Source organism: Triturus cristatus, chromosome 3_2 (assembly GCF_964204655.1).
Source record: "Triturus cristatus chromosome 3_2, aTriCri1.1, whole genome shotgun sequence".
Lineage (NCBI taxonomy): Eukaryota > Metazoa > Chordata > Amphibia > Caudata > Salamandridae > Triturus > Triturus cristatus.
The window spans coordinates 815,841,446-815,865,716 of NC_140584.1; the positions used below are offsets into that span (position 1 = coordinate 815,841,446).

Here is a 24,271-nt window from a genome sequence, read left to right on the forward strand (position 1 = left end):
CGTGTAGGTCCTACCAATCTATATAGGATCTGCGTGTTTGGAGAACATAAACTAAGGGACTGGTGTTCAGACTGATTCCAGACACCCGCAAAGGATATGTTAGCCTGTAAACCAGCTAGCTCACAGTACCACTATAAACCCCCCAACCTTACCAAGGAATGAATAGCTTCTGGCAACTCTTTAAATGACAATCCTGATCCCTCAGGGATCGTGGAAACAGTACAGTACTTTTCGCTCAGTCACTTGTGCTTACTTTGTCTCAGAGAGATATACTGACTAAACAGTGGGGACGTTTTCAATAAGCATTTATTGAACCAGCGTCATTCTGGTATAAAATCCGTGTGCTGCAACAACCATTAGACTGAAACAGATATATACGGTTATAAGCCCCAGCAGAGTAAATAAAAGGTAGAACTCTGCCATGGTGATAAAACAATGAATATATATGCAGGCATATAGATACATGGCAATAGTCATGAGTACTCCTACGATGCAAGACCCTAACTAGATATACCTAAATATACCTAGCATGTATGTAGGTGTATAGCCAAGAATCCCCCTGGGAAATAGCCAACCCCATTACCTGATGTGAGAGAAGGGAGGACCCCGTCTTGGTCTCAACTTGGACACCACGCGAGTGATTTCAGACCACTGCTTGCTTGAGGGTCTGTATGCAGGGACTTCAGCGTCTCGTGTCAGCATGAAGGATTTTCTCCTCTGGTTTGCCCAGCGAAGATGTGGTACTTATATACCCAAAAAGCACCCTCAAGGGTTCTACCTAGATGTATCATGGTACTGCGGGCATGTTGGCCAAGGATGACAATAGTGGTGATCCTTATAAAGAGTTATTATTCGAAAGATGGTAATCCTGCTGTGATACTGAGAATCCTCATGCATAATAAGTGGAAAAAACACACGACATTTATGCGGCACCTAACTAGGTAAAAGGTCAGTGCTAGAACCGTTATGTAGAGCAAGGTAGGACAAATGTAGGTAAAAGGTCATGCAGCTACCTAGGCCTATATTGGAGTACATTGGGGTTCATAACAGGGTGATTATCATTACATTGTGTTAAACCTTGTAAACAGGAATTTTATTACCGGCACTCTCACAGATTACCATAATAGGCAAGCATTTTAGTGTTAGCTTGCCCCTATGAAAAATCACTGGAGTAGAAGAACTGCACTAAGAAAATCCTTGTTGTGCCACTTTATGAAGGGTTGCATATTGTTTTCCCAACTGTAATTTTGCACATATTTGCACATGTTTGTAATTGTATGCTGTATATCGATAATTGCCTTGTGGCAAAGCCTATATGAAATATAGTAGGACTGAGATGGTTACAATGACAAACCAGTGATAAAGGCTATAGGCCTGATCGGTTCTGTGGGAATATCTATCAGGTTCCTTAGATCTTATGCATTCATTATGAAAAGAAAAGACAAAGGCAATACTCCTAACCAATTAATTGTGAAAAAGAGTAGGCCTAGGCGGAGTTCGTGGAGTTCTACTCTGCAGAATTCCTCAAAGTGCCACGCTCCGCGGAGTTCCACCAGCAGCAGAGTCTGTTAAGTTGCGCAGTTCGCACTGATTTTTAGTGCCAGGAGTTTGTCCTGCTCTGTAAAATCAGATCAAGCAGCACTAGGCGTAGCGCCAAAGGGTGCAGCTGCTTTCTTCTGCTCGAGTAGACATTCTACTCGAGCGGCAGCTTCCTCAACGTGAGCTGCATAATTCTAAAAACAAGCGTTGCGACCTGTCGCGACCACCTGTGTTTAGAAATCTCACCAGGAGGAGGCCGAGCATGCAATTTTTTTTCATGGCCGCTCCCCAACTTAACATTAGTGAGCCACTCGAGAGAAAAAACTCCACTCCGTGTCACTTTGTGGAGCTTTGCGGAAGTCCGCACTCAGCGTGGAGTGGGCGAAACTCCGCAAACTTCACTGGCAGAGTGAAATTCTTCAACCACACCTAAAAAAGAGTTTGTTTAACCCAATAATCCTTTAAGGGCGGATTGTTATTTCATTGTGTTGAAGAGTGTAGTGTGTTACATGAAACAGGTTTTCATAGTAATCATAGGTTGTTGGCTGTCCCCTCACAAGCACTTGGGAATTGAAGATTGCAATGGGGTCATCCTTGTTAGGTCCTTTTAGGGGGACTTGTGTATTGGTTTACAACTACAATTTTGAATAGATTCGCAATTTCATGACCGCGAGCCTCATTTTGCTAGTTTATGTGCAACAAATGAGGCCTCAGATGGAGATGACAACAAGCCAATGATGAAGTCTGTGGGCTTGAGTGGTTTAGTGGGTAATGTTTTGTCAGATGCCGTAGCCCTGATTTGTTTATTATGGAAAGTTATGACAAAGATGGAAGGCATGTCTTACTGGCTGTAAAATGTATTTATTAAAGCCAGTGGGCCTTAATGGTGGATTGTTACTGCACTGTGTTAAAGCCTGTAGATAAGTATTGCATTATATGGATTCTCATAGATTGATAGGCCTGGGTTACTAAAATATGCCAGGGGTATGGTATTGGATACCGGTCTGACAAACAATGTAGGTACATTTGCATTGTGAGAATTCTTATTAGGCCCTCTAAAGTGGGGAATCTTTACTGTTTTGTAAACCTTCCGGTTTATATATTTCTAATATTATGAGTGCATACTTGATGGTATAGCAAGACTGAGTTGATTATAATGATGAGCTAAAATTAAATGTTATGGGGAGGATTGGTTCATTCGAAAAGGTTAGGTCAGATGCCATAGACCCGATCTGTTTGTAATGAAAAATTGAAACAAAGGCCGTAGGAATTACATGTTTATGGTGAAAAGAATATACTGAAGCCATTAGTCCATTAGAGGTGAATTGACATTAAACTGAGTTAATTCCTGTACAGAGGGCTTTTGCTACATGGAATCTCACAGATTCCTGTAGTAAGCAAGGATTTTGGTGTTGGTTACCTCCTTTGACATACCAAAGGGGTAGAAGATTTGCCCTGTGGTAATCCTTGCTAGACCCTCTTAGGAGGACCTTCTGGCAGGCTCTTGTAATTAAAAAACATAAAAATCTCTACATGCATATATCTACATGGAATGTCTTTCGGTCAGACCTTCTGTCTGATTGAGTGCCATTTACATTCTGCTTCTCCAAAAGACAGCATACTACATGCAGCCAATCGCTAGCCCATTTCTGCCATTGGCTCTATTGCCCTGGGAGTAACAGCATTTTGCTTGAACACAAGTACACAACTGACGAAAAATTAGTGCACTTCAGCGTCTGGGCTTTTGGCCAGTCTTTTAGTTTTCCATTTCCTTCTTTTTGCTCCTTTTTCAAGGGTTTCCTGCTGCTCCCCAGACAGTCTTACAGGGCACTCGCTTGCTTCTCATGTAATCTACAGTTTGCTGCATCCTGGGCAGCCACTATTTCTTAACTGGATGGCCATCTTGGAATAGCTTAATCCATGGAATATCATTGTTTTACAGTTCAAAGTTGGCCACTTTGTTTACAAGAACTATGTTGGCCACCTTGGATCAGTACAACATTGATAAATTCCATACATTAGAATTTGAAGCATGCCATCTAGTGAGATAGTTACTTAGCAGCAACCATGGAATGGTATTGTGTATCATTGTTTTTACCCCTCTAAGATGGCTAACATGTTACTTCTAAATGTGGAAGATCTGTTGGAACATTGAAACAATACACTATGTACAGTACCACTGAAAGAAAGCCACCTGCTGCTTTATTTAGTTATAGTTTTGCAATGCAAGGATATGCCCACATCATTTAGGTGGCAGTCATTTTCGTTTTTACATTTATCTTTCAGGTGTTTTTTACATTTTCATGTATGTTTCATTGTTGATTTGTAAGGTATAAGAGCATAAATGAGTGACAAGCGTGCATGTATTATGACTTATTGGGTGTCTAAACGTATCAGTGATTGCAGAGGTTCTTCCATTTATAAGCCAGACCAATTGCCATTGACAATGCTTGTATTTTCAGTTTTCTCTCTGGCAGCCAGCTAAGGCTGAAGTTCTTGGGATATCTGCCACCTGTGCATTAACCTATGTACCTGCCTTCATACTTTTGAGGCTTTTCAGTCTGGCCCATAGCCTGGAATATATTTTTAGAGGTGGTGTGGCCTTCAGATATGACCAAACATTAAAGTTGTGAACAACTGGTGCATTCTTTCCCTAATACTTGTAGAGAAAAGGTACAGTGTTCAAGGTTTTAAAGCACATAATACTTTTTGGTGCTTTTTTCTTATTGGTGATATCGGTTCTACCACTAAATACTGACCACCAGAATATGGTGGTTCGGAAACATATTAAGGACAGAATATCAAAAGGTAAGTGCATTTAGGAAAGTATAGATTTACTATTTCTAACTCCACATCTGAATACCTTGAAGATGCATATATCACTTACATATATCTGAAGTAAGGTTAAGAATATCTATACTTATCTGTCAATAGTTTGGTTTCAATGTTCAAGCCTCAACCTTGTTTTCTCTCGAAATTCTGGTTTTGATACTCAGGATTAAGGGTGGGCGGACAACTCCGTTCCGCCCACGGAATGTGCGGAGATTTGCCCTTCCGCCTTCCGCGATAATAGGCGGAGAAACAGGGCAAATCTCCGCACACTCGGGGCATAATGGAAGTTAGATGAAATACATTAAAAAATAAATTTTTAGATAACCTTACCTTATTGGCAGCGTCCCCGGGCTTCCATCCTCCTCCACCACGTCTTCTTCTGGGAACTGCGCATGCGCGGGAGCCCGCGCGTATGCGCAGTTCCCAGAAGAAGACGCGATGGGGGAGGATGGAAGCCCTCAGTTCAGAGCCATACCTCCCACACCTCTTATCTAAAGGGGTGAATGTCCAGCCTCCTCACTTAACATTGTTTTGCTGGACATGTTCTACCTGAGACATTCTACATCAGAAAATCATCACACCTGGAAGGCACGTTGGGGATTAAATTTACGTAAAGTAAAGTTAGCTAACAATCTACTTTGTAAAGTGTGGAGTTCCCTAGTGCCACCCAACTTCATAAGTGAAGTTTAAACTTAACACACCACTAATTTAAAATATTTTTACAGAGAGCTTGGTGCATTTCTATTAAGTACATTTTGGGAATTTAGTAGCAAACAGTATGTTTTAACTATTTTAGGGCTGCAACAATGATGAGAACTAAGTAGAATGTAAATGCCATTTTACAGGGGAAGTTGGGAAGACCCCCACAATGTATTTCACTACAAAGTTGTGACAAAGATGAATAATTCAATGACATTTGATCAAAAGTGCCAGTCACAAACGCATGCGCAGTTCCCAGAAGAAGACGCGCTGGAGGAGTATGGAAGCCCGGGGACGCCGCCGATAAGGTAAGGTTATTTAAAAATGTATTTTTTAATGTATTTAATACTGCGGGCGGGAGGCGGGATGTACGTAACGGAACTATGCGGAGAGTGCGGAGATTGGTTCCATCTCCGTGCCTCTGCGCGTAGGTCCCTTACGCACATTATGCCCACCCTTACTCAGGATGAACATCGAGGGGTTCAACGTGAAGGGATTTGTGGATTTTTTTAAAGTTACACAATAAAGCACAGTCAATCAACTTTCCACAATCCAATTTTAAATCCTATCAAAAAGATGAGATTTAAAATAGAGCGGTGTAAAGTTGTAAAGTTGTCTGGCTCGCTACATTCTGTATTTTTTAAACTTCTTAAGCTTTGTGAAATGCAAAGCTTTGAAGTTCTTTTTTTAAACAAAATAAGCTAGCCTCAGTTCAGAGCCATACCTCCCACACCTCTTATCTAAAGGGGTGAATACCCAGCCTCCTCACTCAACATTGTTTTGCTGGAGGATGTTCTACCTGAGACACTCTACATCAGAAAATCATCACACCTGGAAGGCACGTTGGGATAAAATTTACGTAAAGTAAAGTTAGGTAACAATCTACTTTGTAAAGTGTGGGGTTTCCTAATGCCACCCAACTTCATTAGTGAAGTTTAAACTTAACACACCACTAATTTAAAATATTTTTACAGAGAGCTTGTCGCATTTCTATCAAGTATATTTTGGGAATTTAGTAGCAAACAGTATGTTTTAAATATTTTAGGGCTGCAACAATGATGAGAACTAAGTAGAATGTAAATGTCATTTTACAGGGGAAGTTGGGAGGACCCCCACAATGAATTTCACTACAAAGTTTTGACAAAAGATGAATAATTCAATTACATTTGATCAAAACTGCCAGTCAAAAATGCATGGACTTGAAGCAGGCTCCATCACTGGCATATAACCCTCATAGTTAAAAGCAAGTTGTGAGAAAGGTGATATACAAAAGGAGACCATTGCCAGACATCGAACAGCAAGATAGGTAGGTAGGCACAGTAAATGATAGGTGATTGTGTGAGCTTGGGATGGGTCCATTTGTGGCCTGTGGACTATCAGAGGACACTAGTTCCATCTCTAGTCGGAAAAGCATAGATGGGCAGGGTGCAACACTGCCTCTAAGGCACAGAGTGATGGATTCACAGTTTGCATCTAGAATTCTACTCCGTGATAACCTGTCTTTGATGCTGCTTGCATGGCACCTTCCATTTGGATGCTACAGAGTCCTCCACTTCCACAATTGGTGGCACTCTCTTCTCTTTCTCATATAGTAGACTCCTTGCGTAGAATTCTCAATCTGGCACCCTTAATGTACCTAACATTGCTTGGACGAGCATGCACTTATATGAGTGGCGAATATAGAAAGCATGGAAGCCTGCCATGTGGACTAGAAATGAAAAAATATTACTTGCAGGTGGATTGTTTGGCATCACTAGAGGTGCAGATAAAGGTCAAGCTTCATATTATGATGAAACAGTTAAGAGACTAACTTATTTAACTGTAAACTAGAAAGCCAAACCTTCAGAATAGAACATAGTTTTCTCAGCAAGTAGGTTTGTGGGTTCTACTTTTGAGCAACTATACTAATAAATGTAGACACGCCGATATGCATTATAAGGAAAAGCACCAGCACATCTCACCAAGACCATATGGTAACAAAGAACAAGAGGGTGCCAATGTTAAGCATTTATAAAAAGCAATGTGGATCAAGTAACAATGATTAGACCATAAGAGGACTTCAAAGACCACTATGCAAAGTGATCTTTGGGTCTTACACTAAGATCCTTTTTAGAAAACAGGTGCAGAATTGTGCAGTGAAATCATATTGGGCAAGTGGTATTGGCAAACATATGATAAGCTATAAATTCCACTTAAAATCTCCAATCACATTTTCTCCACATGTATTTATTTATTTATAAAGTTTTATATAGCTCAAACTTGATCCCGAAGGATATCAGAGCGCGTTACAGTTTGAGGGAAACAGATCAGTACATGAGTCAAAAAGGGAATAGACATTGGCATTGAATCAAATAGTGCACAAATATCTAACTCTCATTTTACTTGTTGAGGCTCTATTTTACTCTCTCTCTTCTCTACTCATCTACTAATCTTTCTCCCAACTGCCTCTCATCCTTTTCCGCACTACCCCTTTCCAGTTGCCACTGCATCTGTCTATCTTTCCCTTCCTGTTTTTCTTGCTCTCTTTCATGCTTTTTCTATTTACTCTTTTTCTTTCTCTCCTCTACTTTTCTAGAACTTCTTCTTTGTACTTTTCAATATTTTTACCTTTTTCCCTAGCTCTCTTCTCCATAGACCATGTATAGCAACTGAAACTTTCTTTTGGCTTTGCACAGCCATAAGCAGTGACTGCCACGTGTTTTTTGGACACTGTGCTTTTCGTTGTTCCTCAGTTCCGGAGGCATACCATACTGGGGGCATTCTGGAACTCGAGACGTCCTCTACAACCTTGTAGCACAGAGGTACAATGTGGCTATCATATCCCTGAAATTTCTATCAGATGGGGAGGACTAGGAGCGTTTTAAGTTCCAGCATACATGCTCCTGGCAAGTTGAACTTTCTAAAAGGGGTATGCAGTTCCTATTGAAAGCAAGAGAGAAGGTTGCTACTACAGGTCGAACATGTCCTAAGGGGTTAGCAAGGAACGTGACTCCTCAGGAGAAAGTGCCCTCACACACCCTGATGGGTGTCATGCTTCATCATTAAACTTTTGCTCTACGTTGGGCCAGCACTGCAATGCCCGAAGGGCACCCTCAAGGTGCCACTTTACCAAGGATCTTTTATTATGCCACCTGTGAAGGCTGTGTGTGTGGCTAGTAGTGTAGATTGGTGTAAATTAGTGTGTAAGTGTTAGTGCAATCCAAAAATAGAACAAGGGGTCTTCTCAAAATAGACTTTTTAATGAGAGTTTACTTGCCTATATTGAAAATAATGATGTCCACTAGAAATAATCATCTAAGACAGCCACTGGGTCAACATGTCTCAAGCCTGTGTGAGTCAAAAAATGATCTAGCAGCTATTCTTCAGGACCTATGTAACCTAATCTACACAATTATATATTTATTTACAATACAGTGACTATTTCTAGTGGACATTATTTTTAATTTAGGAAAGTGGACTCTGCCATTAAAAAGTCTTTTATGGACAATTAAAAAATACCAACCTACCAGCATACAGCCTAAGGAACATAAAGGCCCTCGATCAATATCATCAGCAGTCAGAAATCTTGGAGTAATCATGGATACAGACCTAAACTTGATGCCACGTGTTAACAACGTCACAGAGTGTCTTCTACACAATGAAAACACTATGTCGCATCTTCCCATACTTTTGGTACCAACAAAAGCTGCAAGCCATCCTCACACTCATAATCTCCAAGCTTGACTATGTCAACAGCCTATCGCTTTGTGCATCCCCATTCATCATACGCAAAATGCAACTCATCTAAAAAGTTGCGGCAAGACTTCTTCTCTGCCTTCACGCAAGAGAACACACGACTCCAGTCTTGCAATTACTCCACTGGCTACCTGTGGCTAGAAGAGCAATGCTCAAGACACTTTGAATTGTGCTCAGAGCCTCCAAAAGAAAAGGACAGCTAAACCTAAAAGTTAAATTCAGGCAAAACAAAGAAAACTGGGTATAGCCACGTAATTTCATATATAGTATTTCTGGCCCACACTAATACTAACACCTTAACACTGAGTGGTAAGCACCCAACTGTAATTTACACCTCTTAAATATCACATAAAACAAATCTGCTACAAGAGTTGTTCATCATTGCCGTGCAGCAAGTAAACCTGCCATCACCACGTGAACAAAGCAAAACCAAAGGGGATGATGGACGGAGTGTTGAACATTGCAAGCACTCACCCCCAGTCAACTGATCTGTGTTTAATCCATCATCATTCTTTAGCTCACTCCGCCACCACAGTTCAGACATGGCCATATGCAAATCAGTCTGACCCTGTGCCTCATGGGAACAGTCCAGCCCGAACTGCCAAGCCATGTCTTCCCTACAGGTGTGGAATAAACACATGGATTTTACTGATGGGGCTACATTGACTGAAGATGGTAAGTGGAATGAGGGTGGTGCTGTGGACATGCTGGGAAGAGGTATCTGGTGGGGTGTGGCCAACAAGCAACTCCCGTCCATGTGCTGCTCCTTACAGCTACACACTGCAAAGTGTCATGGAATCATGAAAGCTTGTAAAGTAAAAAAAACGACTAAACCGTGCGGAGTTGTGAGTTATCGAACTTTGGTCCCCTATACTGAGTGCCACTTGCTACACCATTTGGCTGGTCATGACATTTCACCTCTTCCAAAATATGTAGATTTAAGTTATTGTATCACTGTTCCCAGGATTTCCCAGGATTTCTGGTGCAGAACTTACTGCATTGTGATAGTTGTAATCTATATTATCCTTGCTCAATGTTTATCCAAATGAGGATTTGTCCTATAGAACTGGACACAACACTCCATATACGGCCTCCAGACCTGAACACGATAAGCCTGATGTGGTTCTAGAACTGGAAACACTACTCCTTTAAGTAAACCTTCAGAAGTAGATTCAATGGTCCAAAACAGGACAGTATTGGAGATAACCCATTCATCATGGCAGACGATGCTCTAAAGGTGGTCTCCAGAACTCAATACAATCCTCGGATGGGCCTTCAGAATTGAACAACCCTCCAGATGTGACCTGCATAGCTGGGCACAGTGCTCCAGACATGGACTCCTGAACTGGGCACAACCCTCAAATGTGACCTTCATAAAAAGAGAATTTCCAAATAAGGCCCCCTGACCTGAACACAAAGCTTCAGATGTGCCCTGCAGATCTGGACACAATCCTCTAGAGGTACCCACCTGTGATTTTACAATATCCTTTGGTCTAACCCACAAGCCTCACACCATGTAGCCACCATTGCCCTTAATCACCATACAGCCATATTGAACATTACCTGCAGTTTGAGATCATCTGTTAAGAAAATCCTGTGATCTCTCTCTCTAGTTTTAAGACCATAACACCCTCTCTCCATCCTGACTGCACCTAAGTCACTTTTTCCCCTGACGCATGGCTTTGTATTTAGAGGCCCTTAACCTTAGAGTCAGCTCAGACCACTCTTTTACTTTCCTTAAATAAATTCATTATAAATTCCTGCCAGGAATTAATTGACATGTTATTGTGACTTCTAGAGCCCAACTGGACCATCTCCGTGAGTTTTAAGTCTTATTGTGTCTGCAGAGTTTAATGTCCTCTTGTAAGATACTTTCTTTACCGGTGCATGTCATCACATCAAGTTAAAAAATACTGTAGTGCAAAAATATGATATCTGTTACAGATCACCACAGTATTGTGAAGGGAAGTATAAATAGGTAAGCAGAGATTTGCTATTCTTTAGTCCACATCTACGTACTTTTCACAGATACATATGGTCAATGAACATATATATGTTGTGTTGAGTATAGCAAATCTATACCTATCTATTGATACTCACCTCCATATTATTGCGGTAGTCCATATTCTGGCTATGATATTTTTTTAGAATGATAATATACAATTTCTGGTTGAGTAATAGCTGATGCCGCTTCACCGCATACACACACACACACACACACATGCTCACACTTCAATGGTTTCATTTTCCAAGAGAGATATTACGAGAGATATTACTGTCTCACTACTATGGACAACCGCAGCCCTGATTCCCGAGCAGAATATGCTGCATGACACTTTCCCACAGTGAATCAGGGATATTGGTGCATGATACGTTTTTTTTGAGTCCATATTTTTGAAGTCTGTATTTCAGGGATTTAGGTTTTGACCACCCCCACAGTGTAGGGTCGCAAAGCAGAATTGATTTCAGGATGGCCAGATCAGCACAGGATGTGATCTCAGAGCACATCGTTCTGTTTTTTCTTTGCTTGTGGCTTTCCTCAATATGGACCTTTGTCTCTAATTCTGGAAGATCTGAAGATGCACGAAACCATTCCCTACACACACTGTGGGGACTGTAAGGATTACAGGGGAGTCGTGGGCACTCTCTCCCAGGTTTGGGAACACTTGTGCTGTTGGGTGTACTGTACTCACCTCCGGTTCAAAGTGCACCTCCAGCCTCTGGTTGGGGCTGATCACCTGCCCCCGGCCGCGGCTCAGCAGAGAGAGGGTGGTCATTGTGTCATCACCGAACGCCCACCTTGGCAGCTGCCTCCAAAAAACACACCTGTAACTCCTTGACCCCTCACATCTCTGAGTGCAGCTATTCACACAGACGATACTCCACCCAACTGATGACGTGACAAATGGACATCCACTAAGTCAATATCACGAGGAGCCAATGACCCCCAGGCCGAGGTCTCACTAAAATGATGTCTGAACTGTTTTCCCACTGAGACAATTGGAGAATTGTATTTCTTTTTTTTAAATAAAAGTTTACTTGGAAACAAAGAACGCACTAACTGCTTAACCAATCCTGGGAAGGCTGAAATCCTTTCAAGCTCCGTCCGCTGTCCCACAGATCCGATATCGTCTCGAGCCGGTGTCTCACAGAGCAGGTATCCGCTGCCGAGCCGATGTCCTACTGATGTGATGATATCCTGCGGGGCCACCTGCACCCTATTGATATGTCACCAGCAGGGTCGGTATGCCGTCAGTGGTTTTCCCGCCAGGATCAGGTCCCGTCACTATCCCGCGCAGCCAATGTACTACCGAGCTGGTAACCCAGTCGAAGTCACGACGAGCCAGGCTACAAGTAGATAGACTTAACGTCGATCCAGTATCCCGTCGAGTCTAGTTCGAATTGGGGGCTGTGAGCACCCGCTGTCGCCGGGAAATCTCGGGCTTGTCTCTTAACTTTGAAGGGCGCCTCCGTCTCCCTGCTTGTGTGGCGCCGGTAAGAGTTCTAGCGATGCGAAGCCCGGGGAGCTTGGGAGTCCGCCCCGACAGAGTCTCCCACTTTCTTGGCTTCTCTCTCAGCTCTTGTTGTCCTTTCCGCGGCGGTTGCTAACTTGCTTCATCCCTGTATTTAATTTTGCTCCTCCAGCAGCATCCTGCCCCATTGTGCAGCAGGTTGTTTCCCGGTTGCCTTGGCAGCAGAGTGAAGTGAAGTTTTTGCAGGAGGGGCGCGGGGCACATACACCAAGGAGCCAGGCTCGGGTTTCAGGCTCAGCCCCAAAAAGAACATGTCAGTCGGTGTGTACGGGCTGCCCTGCCCCGCGCGCAGAGCTGCCAATTACCGGGTCATTCTTCTTTGTCCACAAGTCACTGTTCTCTGGCGTCTCGTCTTACTTCCGCCTTCGTAGTACCTGCGTGTGTCTCCTACTTGCGAAATATTTGACTATGTTATGTGTACAGTGCTGTAGGTGCTCTCTTGATGCATTCATTGAAATTGCATTTATATAGTACCCTTGAAGAGGCGTTGAAGCGCTTTTCAGCGAGTAGCACACTGTTCCGGAACCCAAAAAGTATTAGTGGTGAATTAGTATAGGGAAATCTGAAATTAATTCGAGGGGTGGATATGTGAGTCATAGTTGGGTTGAAAAGGATAGTGGAGGAATAGAAGAGGGAATGGTCAAGAAAGTGTTTATTTGGAGATCATAGCAGTAGGAGGAGGTTTGGGATGAGTAGAGGAGAAATGAAGGAGGGAAGAGTCTCTAGAAGTGGATTAGTGAGCGAGATGAGGTATGGATGAGTCTTGGATACATGAGGGAACGCTTTAGAAAGGCTTGTTTGGGAGATATGAGTAGTAAAAGATGTTTGAGATGATGCAAGGAGCAGTAGAGGAGGTCATAGTCTAGAAAGGGTTATTTTGGGGATCATAGCAGTGGTATGGGGTTTAGGGTGAGTCAGAGAGTGGAGGTAGAGGATACATTGGGTGAGGTATAGGGAGAGATTTAGAGTAATACATTGGAGATGCTGAATGAGTAGTTAAGTCATAAATATAAAGATACCTAAGTACATGGAAGGTATATATGTATAAGGAAGGTAATGTTGTATTTAATAAACTCAGACTTTCACGTGTTGCTGTACTTTAAGCTAATTCAAAAAAATATGTTTTTTTCCCTTTTTCATCCCTTTTAATAATTCAGTAGTGACGCAATTGTAGATAAATAGTTAGGCAAAGTAGCTAAGAGGGTTAAATATCTGCTGCACAGATCGTTTTGGGTTACAAGGAGGTCACTACCAAATCCAACTGGATTTTTCAGCATTTAATTCTTCCAAGCCCGATACTAACAGCACCGCTGAGTGGTGAGCTTAAATGCCTGGACATATGACAGATAAAGTACTGTGGCACAAAGAGACTAACACCCTACCTGAGGATCAGCCATTTTTAGGTAAAAGCCTAAAAACAACTGCGCTGTCTTGTTTGCTAAGGACATCTTGTAGGCATTCTGAAAGCTTCCCGTGGAATGCATTCCACCATTTTCTGAACATTGTCTTTGTGGTTTGTAACTTACATTTGCTTTCTTTATATTTGCTGGCTTTATTTGTTTTAGACTATCCAGCTTGAGTTTGTCTCTTCCCTTGCCCTAACCCTATTTACTGTATTCTTCCACCAGTACTGAATTTCTGCAAACAAGCCTTTACATCTTGTTCTTATCTCTTCACATTTGCTGTGCTTTCAAAGACAGGGGTCAACTATCATGCTCTGTCTTCCAGGGAGACTGTCTCCTGGTGTTTACTTTTCTTTCTCTAACTTCAAAGTGAGAGGTTTTATGTGACAATTATGCTGACTACTCGGTGTGCTATGGAATCTTTTTCTAGCACAAAACGAAATTTAAATGTCTGTAAATGAACTGTGCAGATATTTTAGAATATGTGAAGCACAAATGAAGCAAATTTTAGGGAAATTTTGAAGTGTGGTGGAAACAAATATTTTAATACAATCAAATCAATATTTATTTATTTAGTTAATTTATTTGTTTATTTATTTATTTAATTATTTAGATAGCGCGACATTCATCCCTTCTGGATATCACGGCACTGAGGTAGCGGAATAGTGGTGCGTGGGGCCGGTGCTGATTTCGAATATGGCATCAGTCTATAGGGAATAGGTGTGTTTTGAGTTTCTTCCTGAAAGTGGTGTAGTCTTTGCTCAGCCTAAGTTCTACTGGAAATCAAAAAACAAAATGGGGCGACCCGGTGTCCCTCAGAACCTATGTATAATGTTTATAAACAAAAAATGGTTCTGTCTGGTTTAATTATCCTTGCGCATAAAGAGTCACATAAACCAAATATCAATGAACCATGAATTAGACACACGCCTAACTAGGTAGGAAGCGTTATCTGGAATAATCAGACTAACAATGTTTGTGCATATCAACTTTGTATTTTATCAGAATTACTTCATTCAGATATATTTATTTTTTCAAAAGTACAAAGAGGCTGTTCAGAGATAGGTCAAGTATATACATCTTTTCAAAAGTACAAATATATACATCTAGTGCTCATATGACAAAGGTGCTTAGTGATTAACTTGGTGCAATATATACAAAGTGGTTTCAGGATTTATATACAAGGGAAAAGACAAAGTTTTTTGAGGCCGGACTGATAACCAAGAGCCCTACTAGCTGTAAATGCTTCTTTTAGTATGTATGGCCTTGGTAGGTCTGTGCCTAGTAGTATCGTCGACGTTTCAAACCACGGTGTGCTCCCTTCGGTAGTCACTACGGGTCTTCATCAGGACATGGTGTGGGGAGGGAGTGATTGATCAGTAACAGCCTAAGGATAGAGGACATGGCAATGTCAGGCGTGTGGAACACAAATTTCAGTAGTGTGTAGAACATGGAGCTAAGGTGAAGCACTCACCTAGTCTGTGCCAGAGAATGATTATGGCTGTGTAATCCCGGTAAGTTAGCCTGCAGGATTTGGCTATGAATAGCTGCGGAGGAAATGAATGGAGCGTCAGTTTTAGAACGCTTATGGAGTGGTTGGTTTAGTAAGTGAAGGGACAGTCACTGTGCCTTGTGTCCCGTGGTGCATAGGGCCTAACAGGCTGGTTGCGTGTGGCCAGTCCTGGTTCGCATATGAGACCAGGGGAAAAACCTAGCGGTGACGGCAAGGCGATTTGCGCGCCAGATAGTGACATGCAGACAAAAGTTAATTAATCAAGGTGATCTTAGAACGGTCAGGTGAGACTCGGTCGTGTACGGCTGAGGCAAGGGCAGCTGGTTTGGGTTGTTTGGATGGGGCCGCATGCAGATGTGAGTGGTTCTAGATCCAGTGATTAAAAGTAAACTAAACTAAGATCCCCAAACCAGTCGGGCTGGACTCGCGGTTGCTAAGTGCCGAGTGGGACTAGATCCCGCGTGTGGAGAGTAAGTAAGTAACAGATGCCAGCGGAGTCGGTCTGGCGTGGAAGCGGTTGGTGAAATGCCCATTTACACCCAGAGGAAACCAATTAAATTACAATTGAACCAATCGGGACCAGCAAAACCCGTCGGGCATGACAGAGCTGCGTGCATGCTAGGGGCCGAGCGGTGGGAGAGTCTCACCTGGATTCGCGTGATTCGGCCCGGGTTAGTCAGTGTTGGGAAGCAGGCATCCGTCCTGCAGTCGTGAAGAAAAAGAATCCTACCAACGGAGAGCACCGATTCACTCATTTAACAGCGTGGCACGCAGCGTGTACGTTGCCGTTACGTTCGGTTGCTAGGCAACCGGGAAGATCGATCAGGGTGACGATCGGTGTGCCGTGGCTCCCTATTTGAAGTTTCATAATACCCTAATGTAATGAAGATGTACATGTGAACTGTTTTGTCAGCTATAAATGGCCTTATAGATTCTGTTGCTCAAAAAGTTGAAGCATTCGGTTTGCCATGGTTTCGTATGTCTGCGATGTGATGATGAGATAATTCAAAAGCTGGACACAATAGGCCCATCAACATTGAACATTTGGCATGTGTGGTCAGTGTCTTAATATTTACACTTAGTGCTAGGCGCAAATACATCTTTACATGTGCCGTACATATACATTGTCATGGTTGAATAATTAGCATTTGCGGTCAGCAAAGTACATCCACGTTACCGTGATTTTAATACTGATTAATGTGAGGCGTCATTACATCTTTACATGCGCCTTGTGTATACACAATGTTATTGACATCACTATGGATACAAAGTTCGTTAATAAAAAGATAGATCAAATGTTTATTAATAAAATAGTACCAAGTGTGATATAGACCACAGTGAGGAATGGGAGTAGATGTTGTATACTATCTTTAATATACTTGACAGGTGGTGAACGCCACGGCATGTGGCTGTCTAAGAAACTTACACTTGGCTCCTCTGTTACAACTAGTATTTTTCATAATCACACCTATGTAGGAAGAGAGATTTTGTTTGTTATATATGTGCAGGAGAGTACCATGTTCTCTACGCAGACCTGTGTCTTGGTTACCTTATTTTTCTCTTAGGTTACCATTGACACATGGAGAGATCGTTTCCTATAGTAATAAATGTGGCAGGTAACAAATGCACCCACCACACTGTGTAGATAGTTGACATTTCAATAGGTCCTGAAGAATTGCCAAGGATCACTAGGACCGCGAGGCATGAAACATGTTGACTGCCATAGATGAGCATAGCTAAGCTGAACCCTGACGTCAGCAAGCTGCCACTCTGTTTTTGTTTTTAACCAAGTGGATAGCCATCCCCAATAAAGTCTTATTTTGGACTATCCAACTTGTTTTAATCACCTACACTTACTTACATCTACACCACTAGACCCCTCACACACACTGCACCATACAGCCAGGAACAGAAGATCTCCGCTAAAGAGCCCCTCTATGGGTGCCCGTCAGGTATTGCAGCGCCGACCCAACGAGGAGCAGGTCCATATGATGAAGCATGACACCTAGCTTGCTTGTGTGTGAGGACCCTAGTTCCGACTAGAGTAACTCCTCTCCTGTCATACATGGTTTCTTTGACACTTACACTCTCTCTCCCTCTACCCTGAGGGACTGCATACTCTTCAATTTTGGACAATTACAAGGACATATTTGCTGGACCTCTCTTGAAAGCCCACCAGTCCCCTTAATTGATAATATATGCTGTCTAAGAAATGCCATGTCACAAATGACCCATTTCAGCTCGAATACGGGGGGAGTCGCCTTCACGTACTCTAGCGGCTCAGTCGCCAGCATGTTGGAGGGAAGTTGCTGAATAGCAGGATTCTTCCGGTGGGAATCACCTGAAATTCATCATAACTGGAGCCACCATTACAGCAGCCCTCGTCTCCCCGCCTAAGTTCCCCCATTTTGGAATTGCGGCTAATGAGGCTCTATTTAACAGGCATGTTTTTAAAGTCCTGATGGTGATCCGCTCATCTTTTAAATGGATCGAAACGCCGTCGACACCCTAATACACCTTATACGCAAAAAAACCTTTCTTCATTCCGTTGTAAAGGTGTTGTAGTGATTTGTTCTCATAACACTGTATATCCTCCTTGTGTAACAAACCGGAAAGCTTTGCCTGAGCCCCCTGTTGTTCGTTTTCTCCTTTGTTTTTATACTCTACTGGCTAAGTAGGACACAGGATTGTGTCCCATTTTATGTATTGTTTTGTATGATTATATCCTAAGCCTACAAGTAAATATCAGACCTCTGTCCGGCTGGATAAGTCTACTAAATATAGCGACGATTGAGTCTATATTCATTCCTTTGGTTTCCATTTCACTTTCTGGGGACCACTGTTGTTGAAAACAAGGGATGAAACATAGGCAATAAATAGAGTGGGGCTCAGGGATGCTCCCTGTGGGACGCCACAGCTTAATATATTTAGACTTTATGAGAAGGCACGGTTTGAGTTCTGCTGCTCAAGAACAAGCTGAGCTTTTGCGTGTATCCCTTTTCCGTGCAGATTTTCTAACAGGAACTGATGGGAGACCGTGTTGAACGCCGCTGACAGGTCCAATAGGATCAGGGCCACTGCCTTACCCTGGTCTAATAATGCTGTTACGTTATCCAAGACGGTCAGGAGGGTTGCTTCTGTACTGTTGGTGGCCCTGAAGCCTGTTTGGGAGGGGTTTAGCAGGTCATTGTCTTCTAGATAATTAGACAACTGTCTGTTGACCAACTTCTCCATTACCTTTGAGAGGTATGGAAGTTGGGAAATCGGCCTATAGTTGACTGGGTTGGTCACATCTGAGCACGTCTTCTTCAGTAAGGGGGTCACTATGGCCTGTTTCCAAATCTCCGGGAAGACTGCCGTTTCTAGAGATTTGTTAAATAGCTGCGTGATAAATGGGCTCAGGCTGGGTATGATCTGCCTGAAGATAAGATGTGGACAGGGGTCAAGGGGGGATCCCCATTTAACTTCCGCCATAGCCTAGGCGACTTCCTCTTCAGTGAACGGGGTGAAGCTTCCCAGCTGTGCATGGGTGTCGGAATGGGGGTCCGTATTATCCCAGTTGGTGGGGTCTGCTGGGGCATTGATATTGAATGACAAGTAAATTGTGCTTATTTTGTCCGTGAAGAAGTTACTGATCATTTCACAGAATTCAGCAGATGGATGCAGGGTTTGGGACATGCAGGTCGGTTTGCATAGTTCTCGTACAATTTTATATAGCTCCTTTACTGAGTTGCTATTTTCGTTTATTCAATACACTTGGTGATGACATTTCTGCACATTATCATTTGTGTGCTGTATACTTTTATTTGTAAAAATGTATGTCTGTCAAATGTAATGGTCAGTTCAATTGAGGACAGTTCAATTGAATGGCAGTACGCCACCACACCATGAATATGCCAGTTTACCCCGCTCCACTCTACTGTGCACCACTCCACGGCACTGCACTCTACTCTGCACTACTCCCCACCACACCACTCTATGCCACTCCACGTTGCCTCACTGCACTATACTCTGCAACACTGCACTCTTCTCTGCATCGCTACACTCTATGCCACTTCACTCAGCACCTCTCTACTCTACAACAGTCCACTCTATGCCAATGCACTCAACCCCACACTACTCTACTACACCCCACTGACTACACTAATACACTCAAAGCCACTCTAATCTACTCAGCACTACTGCATTCTACGACACTGCACTCTATGACACTCTACTCTATGACTCTGCACTCTACGCCACTTCACTCTACTCTGAAATAATCTACTGTATGCCACTCTATTCCATGTTGTGCCATTCTACTCTACGCCACCCCACTCTATGCCACTGTAATCGGCCCTCCACCACTCCACCCTTCTGCCCTGTACGCCACTTTACTCTACGCCGCTGCACTCTAATTCAATACCCTCTACACTATTTTACTAAAAACGAATACACTCTATGCCACTGCACTCTATGCCAATCTACTCTGCATTACTGCACTGTAAGCCACTATACTTTACTCTGCAACACTCTACTCTATGCCACTATAGTCAGCACCATTGCACTCTATGTTACTTTACTCTGCACCACTCATTGCCATTGCACTCTACACCAATGCACTCTACACTCCCCTACTCTACCCTGGTGCATCACTCCACTCTATACCACTTCACTCATCACCTCTCTACACCACTCTACACTATGTCAATGCACTGTACCCCACACTACTCTACTATGCTCCGCTGTACTCTTCGACACTGCACTCTTTGCCAATCCACTCAATGCCACTCTAATCTACTCTGCACCACTGCATTCTATGACACTGTACTCTATGCCACTGCACTCTACACCACTTCTCTCTACTCTGAAACAATCTACTCTACACCACTCTATTCCATGCTGTGCCATTCCACTCTACGCCACTCTACTCTATGCCACTAAAATCTATTTTGCAGCACTCCACCCTACCCCACTACACTCTACACCACTCTACACTGCTGCACTCTATGCCAATGCACTCTACACCACTTTACTCAAAACCAATACACTCTACGCCACTGCACTCTCTCTGCACCACTGCACTGTACGCCAATATACTCTACTCTGCAACACTCTACTATACGTCACTGCACTCTACGCCACTCTAGTCTGTACCATTGCACTCTATGTCACTGTACTCTGTACCACTGTATTCCACTGCAGTCTATACCAATGCACTCTATGCCACTCTACTCTACACCATTGCATTATATGACACTCTTCTCTGCAACACTGCACTCTCTGCTACTGAAGTCTATACGCTACTCTACTCTGCACCACTTTACTATACGCCACACTACTGCACTCTATGCAAATGCACTCTACGTCAATGCACTCTATACCACTACACTCTATGCCATTTCACTCTATGCTCTGATCTACAGTGCACCACTGTACTCTATGACACTGCACTCCACTTCACTATATGCCTCTCTACTCTACTTTGCACCACTTTACTCTATGCAAGTGTACTCTCCCCCATTCTACAATGGCCCACTGCACTGTTCGCCACTGCACCACTGTAGTCTGCACCACTCTGCGCCAGTGCATTCTATGTCAATTCACTCTATCCACTGCACACTATGTTACAGCGCTCTGACACTCTACTCTGCAAAACAGCCCTCTCCACCACTGAACTAAACACCACTCTACTCTATGTCCCTCTACCCTATTCCACTTTACTATATGCCACTGCACTGTACTGTACACCACTCAACTGTACACCACTCTACGCCAATGCACTCAACACCACTACACTCAATGCTACTCTACTCTGTGTCACTCCACTCTATGCCACTCTAATCTATTCTGCAACACTGCAATCCATGCCACTGCACCCTACACCACTCTACTCTATTCCACTGAAATCTACACCACGCTACTTTACACCTTTGCACTCTACCCAGCACTACTCCACTCTACCCTTCACCGCTCCACTCTACGCCACTTCACTCTACTCTGAAATAATCTACTCTACATCACTGTACTGTGTATCGCTCTTCTCCACTCTGCGCCACTCCACTGTACGTCATTGCACTCTATGACTCTACAATCTACTCTGCACCATTCTACTCTATGTTACAGTACTCTATGCCAATGGACTCTACACCACTTTACTCAAAGCCAATGCACCCTACATCAATCTACTCTACACCACTGTATTTTACACCACTTCACTCTAGTCCACTCTACAACACTCCACTCTACAACTGTGGCAGGGATTCTGCTCATGCACAGAACTATGCGCAGAAAACCAGGACCTCAGTAAATTGTGGTGTACCAAAAACTCACCTCAGTACCCAGAACCCCTATCCGACTAGCATCAGTGTCTCATTCGTTCTCCATCCTACAGCGGAGCTACCAATGATTAGACAACCCAGAACAAGCGGCTTAGGTTACTCTCAGGAATGGTGGGAATCATTCGTCTTTATTCTCATACAAATCCACAACATGAGTAATCAGAGACACCGTAAAGTTTAAAATGTTTATTTTTAACTACGTGCTCTAAGATGCAGTATTTTGGCTAACATAAGCAGACAAATGATTAGAAATAAAACCATCAGCATTGTTACAATTCCATAAAACACAAAGGGGGAAATTATATTATAATGATAGTGGAAACAGGGCTTATAGCGCCTTGTGTACCACCCTCCCCTGGCTAGAAGCTAATTTTATAATAATAGAAGGTCTCTAGGCTTGAATGGGGAACCCCATACCTCCAAGATCACCTGAGGTGATTCACATCACAGGATCAGCAATTCTCTCTGTATCTGGAAAAGTTTTCTCCAAGTGCCAGCATCATGCATGTAATGCAATATTAAAGGCACCCGAGTTTCAGATATTTGCAGCTGTGTGCTTGTTGTGTCTAAAGCGTGGGCCGATCAGCCTGAATTCAACAGTCTACATTGTTATTTGACCTTGAAGGCTTCTGCACACAGTATTCAGACTAAGGTCGCGGTGTAAGTCTAGGGAAGTGAAAAACAGACCGTTCTCATATGAAGAAAAAGCGAGCAAGCAGTTTTACTTATAATAACAGTTGCGTGTAGTGTCGTGTGCAAAAGCGGCACAGTGGCAAGATGGCGTTTAACTTCTAAAACGCTTATGCTAACATAGCAATGTGGTACAAAAAACAATGGTCCTGGACCTATATTTCAATTGAATCGATCAAAGATTTTCATTTAACATATTATTGAGTAAAGCAATAGACATAGAAAATCAACATCAAAAAAGTCAACATAAAAAGTGCAACAAAAAGACCATGATCTGGATCACCATATATTTATTTAGAAAAATTAGGTGAAAACCAGACAGTACATAATACAAAGTAGCAATTTAAAGAAGGTTGCTCCAGAGGGAGACGTGCTCAAGAGTGACGTGGTAAAGAGAGAACCAAAGGCTCCAGGTAGGCATTTTTCCTACCTGGAGACGGCCGCGAAGTGAAGGCGCGCCTGCTTAACCCCCGGACTAATTCGATTACACGACCCTCTAAAGTGACTGGGAATCGCAATCATCTCCTTTGGTTCACCGGGGTGTATTTATTGAAACCAAGTGTGAAGATTACGGTTGGAGACGAATACCTCCATATTGGATCCATAAAGGAAACCATGGACTCATGTTCTCACCTGTAATTGATGGGTTGCCCAGTGTAGTCCTGATGAAGATCCGCCCGGCCGAGGAACTAATTGCCCTGTTGGCCATAAGTCGGATCGAAACGTCGACGCCCAATTAACCTAACCTGGACCCTCTGGCCTTTCTCACGTGCTACCCTAAAATTGATTTCTAGTACGAACTGATATAATAATCGTGTGTGAATATAATTGGGCCAGGTTACCCAAGGACGATGACTCACAACCGGTTCCGCTGTTTTTTGCCTTGACATATTGAAATTTTTTATATATCCTTGCTGAAGCATCTCTCTTTACCACGTCACTCTTGAGCACTCTGTTTCACTGCACGTCTCCCTCTGGAGCAACCTTCTTTAAATTGCTACTTTGTATTATGTACTGTCTGGTTTTCACCTAATTTTTCTAAATAAATATATGGTGATCCAGATCATGGTCTTTTTGTTGCACTTTTTATGTTGACTTTTTTGATGTTGATTTTCTATGTCTATTGCTTTACTCAATAATATGTTAAATGAAAATCTTTGATCGATTCAATTGAAATGTAGGTCCACGACCATTGTTTTTTGTACCATATAATACCCAGGTCCTTGATTACTTTGGGTTACCCCGTTTTTTATAATGGTAACATAGCAATGTGTGCAGGCAGAACCCTGTCTTCACTACACAACACTGTACTCCACAATACTCCACTCTATGACGCTCTACACCATTAAACTCTACTCCACTCTATGCCACTTACTCTACCCCCTCCCTTGATCGGACCACGAACAAAATAGGTAATCAATGTAGGAACGCAGAGTTCAAGTTCAACTGAGACAGAGCCAAGTTCATATTTTGCCAAACCGGATAATTGTTAGTGAAAAGTTCGAAATTGTCATGGAGAAAAAAATTCAAACTAAAAATTCAAGTGTGGGCGGTATACAGCCCATTCTGGAGCAAAAATAAAATTAAAAATTTGAGTTCGTACACGTTGAAGATGGACGAATTGTCAATTTAATCCATCAACGTACAAGCACAGTATGTCGTAACAGCCTCCAAGAGGAAGTCATTGTAATCATCAGTAAAGGATTCAGCCATCCAATCTAATAAAGTAAATGAACATACATGTTCTTCGATAGCCGGAGCCTCTAGCACCATCAGAGGCAAACTTGCGTGTTCTTCGATATAACTTTGCGCCAGGAAGTCACGGGCCGCTGCACATATATCCAAATTTCCTAGGATTCCGTGCGCAGCCGCACAGGCCATAATCCCGATACCAGATCAGTCCAACACATGAGCCACTAAGGGACTCATTAGTTGATCATAATCCGGGGCAGGAGACGCCGTGTTCGAAAGGCACAAATCCAGGGCCCATTCAAACGAACAATCTAG

The 24,271-nt window shown here is 42.9% G+C and overlaps 1 protein-coding gene across 2 annotated transcripts in view; it reads right to left on the reverse strand.

Annotated features, from left to right (window-relative positions):
• Nucleotides 1-12,482, reverse strand: part of KIAA2012 (KIAA2012 ortholog) — a 747,606-nt gene extending 735,124 nt beyond the window's left edge. For both annotated transcript variants that reach the window (XM_085648973.1, XM_085648972.1), the window contains exon 1: nucleotides 11,499-12,482. In XM_085648973.1, the coding sequence (XP_085505099.1) occupies nucleotides 11,499-11,582 (84 nt within the window). In that variant the 5' untranslated portion in view covers nucleotides 11,583-12,482. The remainder of the gene's footprint in view (nucleotides 1-11,498) is intronic.
• Nucleotides 12,483-24,271: the final 11,789 nt, after the last annotated feature.